The sequence below is a fragment of the Nematolebias whitei genome, chromosome 18 (genome assembly GCF_014905685.2).
Source record: "Nematolebias whitei isolate Nwh7 chromosome 18, NemWhi1, whole genome shotgun sequence".
NCBI lineage: Eukaryota > Metazoa > Chordata > Actinopteri > Cyprinodontiformes > Rivulidae > Nematolebias > Nematolebias whitei.
In genome coordinates, this window is record NC_056515.1 from 40926358 (window position 1) to 40933348 (window position 6991).

A 6991-nucleotide genomic window follows, 5' to 3' on the forward strand; every position below is an offset into this window, starting at 1 on the left:
ACATATACGTCAACACGTACATGTCAACACGTACACGTCCTCAACACATACACATCAACACGTACACATCCTAAACACGTATACATCAACACGTACACGTCAACACGTACACGTCAACACGTACATGTCCTAAACACGTACACGTCAACACGTACATGTCAACACGTACACGTCCTCAAGGACAAACACAAATGATCAGCCACAATAAGAGACTAGCTACAACCAGATAAATGTCCTGTGATCGTGGAGCGAGAACTTATTCTGAAGGATTTCTGCTGAAAAGCTTCCATCAAGTGACAGCAACACATACAGACTCTGACAGGCTACACAGGGAAGTGCATTAATGATGTTTTGCCTAAAACCTCCATCTGCACTTACCCTAACCAGAAACCATAGGTTGGGCCAGAGGTTTGTGTTAAACTTACAGCATGCACCGCTGCCTTTAATTCTGGAGACCCTGGGGCTACAAAGCAAACAAGTACGACCTGAGGAAGACTGTGAGGACCTCACAGAGGACATACAGGGAGCGTGTGGTGGAATCTGCCCTCTACTGGACAGATTCCAAGTGTGATTTTGGTAATGACCTGAGGCACGTCTGGAATGGACTACACTGCATCACAGACTACAAGAGAAGGAACAGGTCTGTGGAGATGACCAGCACAACATTTCTGGATGAGCTCAACACCTTCCACACCTGTTTTGATGCAAACACCACCACATGTCACTACACCACATGTGGACAGTGAGGACGTCACACTCTGTTTAGACACTGCTGCAGTGAGAAGAGTGTTGAAGAAGGTAAACACCTATGTGAGAATGCTCTTCATTGACTACAGCTCAGCATTCAACACCAGAATCCCCTCCAAACTGGTCTCCAAGCTCACCACATTGGGCCTGGAGAAGTCCATCTGCTGCTGGATACTGGACTTCCTCACCAACAGACCACAGGCAATGAGAATCGGCTGTCCCTCTCCTCCACACTAGTCCTCAGCACTGGTACACCTCAGGGCTATGTCCTCAGTCCACTCCTGTACTCACAGGAGGATGTGGCTGTACCGTGTATGATATAACAGAATTATGATGGTAAGGTATCTACCCGTCATAATTCCATCTCAATGTCACTAAATGTGCAATAACCTGCCACACAACCTGTGTACTATACAGTATGTTAGTCATGTGCAACAAACAAACAAACAAGGATGGATGGATGGATGGATGGATGGATGGATGGATGGATGGATGGATGGATGGATGGATGGATGGATGGATAATCATGTGCATTTTAGCTCCTGCTTGCACCGTTATATTCTACCATGTTGTAGAATATTTCTCTTGGAGCTTGTAAATATTATAATTACTTTTTCATTTTTTGCTACTTTATTTTATAGCCTTATTGAATGTTTTAGTATTTCTTGTTTTTTCTGTTTTGTTTTTAGTGAGTCAAATCAATTCTTCTCATACTTTCATTGTACTGTTGACCTTGTGTTAACCTGCATGTGACAAATAAACAACACAACATCTCTAAACTGTTGATGGGAGTTCAACTCAAACAGCTGACATTTGAAAAATCAGCATAAAAGTGTAGAAAAGGCTGAACAGAGGTTGAAAGAAGCATAAAAAAGTTGAAATTATTCAAAGGAATTGGCCAAAAGTGCATATATGACCATGAAAAGGCTCTGTTTAGTAGAAAGAATCTGAATGAAGACAAACATCTACATTCGCCTTAGAATTTAGCTGTTTTTTTTGTTACCTTTTTCTTTTAGCCATCCTATTTGTTCTAAAAAAAAAAATTAAAAAAATTGGAGTATGACTTTTTATAACTGTTTATTGTTGTTGCTGTTGTCCATTGTTGTCATCTTTCTTTGTTGAAATCAGGTCTCTCTTGTAAATGAGTCCTCGAGGCTCAATGGGATTTACCTGTAGAAATAAAGGTTGATTGATTGAACACCGCTCCAAGGGCTAACACATCACCCCATCAATTCATTTACCAGCTCAGACTGAAGAAAGAAAAGCTCTGCAGAGAGTGGTGAAGGCTGCACAGAAGATGTTGGAGTCAGTCTCCCCACCATCACAGACATCTACACCTCCAGATGCAGGAAGAGGGCCACCTGCATCATGAAGGACCACACTCACCCAGCACACACACTTCTTGTCCTGCTCCCCTCAGGAAGGAGGTTGAGGAGCATTAAGTGTAGAACCACTAGACTGAGGAACAGCTTCTACCCTGAGGCTGTTAGACTCATGAATCTCTAACCAGAATAATCACTGTGATGACACTTGATTGTTGATATGTGCTGCTGATCTCATGCTGCTGATTATTTCATGTTGCTGTGTTCATTCATCCTCATCTGCTCACACAGACTCATGTTCGTGCTGCTGTTGTTTGGTGCATTGTTTGGTACTACGAGTGCTTAGCTGATTATTAGTTTAGTGAATTCTTAGTTCATATATTGGATCTTACTCATGTTTCTCTTTACAATGTGTATTTGTGTTGGATGTAACTGGGGCCCTGTGGACATAGTTTTGTTCCTTCTCGTGTACCACATGTGGTGTGAATGACAATAAAGAACCTTGACCTTGACCAAAGTGGCTAAAGAAGCTGGTTGTGGTTTAAAATGGCCGGGCCTTTAGCCACGTCCTGCAGCAGAACGAGGAGTTCATATTTCACTAAATATTTGGTGCTTTGGTCCAGAAGCCGGAGACGAGTGGTGCTACAGAACCGTTTAATTCGGACAGGAACGACGAGCCAGTGACTAGTCGGAGCAGCGCTGAGAGCACAGCTGCTAACTCCATAAAACTTTACCGGAGTTCAAACATTTCATAAAGCGTCCAAACGGACTTCACTGTTCGTTACCTTCACAGAGGACTGAAGATCTGAAACGCTCTGAACTCTGCGGCCCGAGTCAGGATCCCACAGCTGGCCAAAGAGATCAAGGAGAACCACAGCGGGGGTCGAAGAGCCGTACGCCGACGCCCCGCGTCCATGACGGACTTGAACACTGAATGTTTGTAGTTTTTCTGGACAGGGAAGTAAACCTAAATGTTTTTACTGCAACATATTCAAGTGTGCAAGAGTTACACTGAGGATGTTTTTAGTTTCTGCTCATGTGAGGCAGCTCTGAGTTCAGAACCTGCAGAGACCTGGAGCCCGGGGGGTGGGGGGGTGGGGGTGGGGGAGCCTCCATGACCACAGATTAATCTTTAACCACCCCGATCATTTAGTGAAACTAAACATTTACAATAAATAAAATAAAAACTAGGAAGCACAGTTTCCTCAAATGATCAGGGTGCTTCACTTCAGCATGGATGGTGGCAGCCATCTTGGATTTACACCTAGCACCCCCCCCCCCCCCATTTACCTGCTTCTTCCTTTTTGGGTCAGTGGAGTACATGTCCAGCTATCACTGTGCAAGGGACACCTGGACAGGTCCCCAGTCCATCAGTGGGACACCTGGACAGGTCCCCAGTCCATCAGTGGGACATCTTGGGACTTTCATGCATGATTTTGGTCTGTGGGAGGAAACTGGAGAAAACCCACACAGCACGGAGAGAACATGCAAACTCCACCCAGAAAGGCCCCCTGCCAGGATTTGAACCAGCGACCTTCTTGCTGAGAGGCGGCAGCTCTACCACTGAGCCGCCTCTCAACTCATTTTCAAAAAGAACCTTTCTTAACTCTTGATGTAGCTACACACCAAGTTATCATGCACTCAACGTGCACAGAAAAACTAAAATGGTATCAGGAATACTGTGTGTGTGTGTGTTTTCAGTAAGGATACACTGAGGCTGCGGTCTGACGAGGCGGTGATGAGCGAGGTGTGTGACGTGAGCTGGTCCCTGCAGGTGAATGTGGTGATGGCGGTGATCTGTTGGGAGTGACCTCGCAGCTCCTGCAGCCTCTCTCCAGTCTCCAGACAGGAAGAAGACGTGAATCTGAACGTCAACGTTACATCGTACACAAATAACAAGCTCATACCTCAATATTCCACACCAAAACCAGGCCGTCATCTCCAGCTGAGGCACATCTGGAAGACACAAACATCTGGGTTTGACTTCCCAAACCTCGATTAGTTCAACAGGGTTTAACATAACCTGACCCTAATCTGACCATGACATGACCCTAATCTGACCCTAACCTGACCCTAATCTGACACTAACCTGACCATAACCTGACCCTAAGGTGACAGTAACTTGACCCTAACGTGACCTAACTTGACTCTAACCTGACCCTAATCTGACCCTAATGTGACACTAACCTGACCATAACCTGACCCTAATCTGACCCTAACGTGACAGTAACTTGACCCTAACGTGACTCTAACCTGACCCTAACCTGACCCTAATCTGACCATCACCAGACCCTAATCTGACCCTAACCTGACTTCCACCTGCAGCCACAGGACCGTCTTCAGAGAGGAGTAAATGAAAACTAAAAACAGCAACATGCACACGTGCTCCTGTTTTTAGTTTTCTACACCGCTTTATGATCTACATGTTTTTGTGCTACTTTTTCCTTTTGACTGTCATTTTATTTTAATTTGTAAAAAATGTAATTGTACGCCTCTTTTATGATTGTCCATTGTTGTCATCACTCTTTGTTAAAATAAAGTCTCTTGTAAATGAGTCCTTGAGGCTCAATGGGATTAACCTGTATAAATAAAGGTTGAATGAATAAATCAATGGGATTAACCTGTATAAATAAAGGTTGAATTAATTAATGAGTGGGATTAACCTGTATAAATAAAGGTTGAATGAATGAATCAGTAGGATTAACCACTCTGGAGCCAGGCCTGGAGGTGGGGTATGCAGGCGAGCGCCTGGTGGCCGGGCTTTTACCCATGGAGCTCGGCCAGGCACAGCCCGAAGAGGAGACGTGGGTCCCCCTTCACATGATCTCACCACCTGTGGGAGGGGCCAAAGGGGTCGGGTGCAATGTGGGATGGGTGGTGGCCGAGGGCGGGGACACTGGCGGTCTGATCCTCGGCTACAGAAGCTGGCTATTGGGACGTGGAATGTCATCTCACTGGTGGGGAAGGAGCCTGAGCTGGTGTGTGAGGCTGAGAGGTTCTGGCTAGAAATAGTCAGACTCACCTCTATGCATGGCTCTGGCTCTGGAACCAGTTTCCTTGAGAGGGGTTGGACACTCTTCCACTCTGGAGTTGACCCTGGTGAGAGGTGCCAAGCAGGAGTGGGCATGCTTATTGCCCCCCATCTTGGTGCCTGTGTGTTGGGGTTCACCCCGGTGAATGAGATGGTGGCCTCCCTCCGCCTACGTGTGGGGGGATGGGGTCTGACTGTCGTTTGTGCTTATGCACCAAACGACAGTTCAGATTATCCACCCTTTCTGGAGTCCTTGGAGGGGGTACTGGAAAGTGCACCTCCTCGGGACTCCCTTGTACTGCTGGGGGACTTCAATGATCACGTGGGCAATGACAGTGAGACCTGGAGGGGTGTGGTTGGGAGGAACGGCCCCCCTGATCTGAACCCGAGTGGTGTTCTGTTGTTGGACTTCTGTGCTCATCATGGATTGTCCATAACAAACACACCATGTTCAAGCATAAGGGTGTCCATATGTGCTCTTGGCACAAGGACACCCTAGGCCGCGGTTCGATGAATGACTTTGTCGTCGTCTCATCTGATCTGCGGCCACATGTCTTGGACACTCGGGTGAAGAGAGGGGCGGATGTCCACTGATCACTACCTGGTGGTGCTGATAACGCCAAGGTCGCGGGTTCGATCCCCGTACGGGCCACCAATATGTAGATGAAAAGATGCTGAGATATATTCATCAATTAAAACGGATTCTTCATTTTTCTGGACTGAATAAAACGTGCATTGAATTTAATGAAATGTAACGTGAGACGTCATTTATCTTTGACCCATCAAAATGAATGTGGTCATTTATTTTACAGAATCAAAGTTTAACATCAAACATTTACATTAATTTGGCAAAATATGAAAATAACAACATAATTAACAGCTTTACAGGTAGTGAGAAACAATGCGGCGATTGTTTTCACTCTTCAGCAGAACAGCAGACATCAATCCACACGGCGGTGGAATGAGCACTTTACACAGACATTTCTAAAAACATCTGGATTAATTTTCTAGCAGAAAGAAGAATTTTAAAGATGGAAAATGAAGTTTAAAGGGAGTAAAAGATGGATGAGGGAGAATGTGGTGTGTATGAGTGAAAAGTGTTGACAGGACGACACCCTCCATCCGACCCAGCTTTTCCTCGATACGCTCAGTAGGAGACTAGACTCATTTACCTCTCTGATGATGGATCAGAAGAAGAGGAGCTCCGGTTAACGCTACCTTTCAGCGTCTCCATAGGATAGCTGTGACTCGTTCGAAGTGGTGACGGGGCTTCGTCAACAACAGTTCACCTCACCGGGTGGACTTCACATGAGTGGAGTCCTTCAGAAGTTCCACTCAGAGGTGGAAGATGTTATAATCCAAACTCGGAAGAGCCTTTTCATGGCTGGACTTCTGTTCTCCCAAACGACTTCACAGAACTGCCAACATCTCAGAACTTCTCCGCCCTGAGAGAACTAGGAAGTACCGGCATTTTAAAGAGCTCTATCTCCGGTATATTTGATAGTTCCTGATTGGTCAATATCAACCAGACAGGGGTGTGGTTTGTGACGTAAGAGGTTACTAGAAGTCAGAAAACAGCAAGAATTGTTATGGAACAGATTAAACTGTTCTCAGAGACAGAGAGAGTTTTGTTTTGGCGAGTTTGGAGAAACAGGTGCCAACTTCTCTGTTGACGTCTGAGAGGATGTAAACAAGACAGTTGTTCCAACACATGTCTGCTTCGACTCCTGACCTTGGAAAACGCACACTTGCTCATTCAAAGACAGAAATCAGAAAATACATGATTACTCTGTAACAGGCCTTAACATGAATTCTAACTTTGCATGAGGATTAAAAAATCATTACACTGTGAAACAGTGTAATGATTTTTTAATCCTCATGCAAAGTTAGA

At 45.4% G+C, this 6991-nt stretch overlaps 1 protein-coding gene across 1 annotated transcript in view; it reads right to left on the minus strand.

Moving 5' to 3' along the window:
• The window catches only part of wdr41 (WD repeat domain 41), a gene marked incomplete at its 3' end in the record, with an annotated part of 21860 nt that overhangs the window by 8240 nt on the left and 6629 nt on the right, over positions 1-6991 (minus strand). Inside the window, 3 exon segments of the mRNA XM_037691847.1 lie at positions 2855-2917; positions 3780-3908; positions 3977-4025. Coding sequence (XP_037547775.1) covers positions 2855-2917; positions 3780-3908; positions 3977-4025 — 241 coding nt within the window.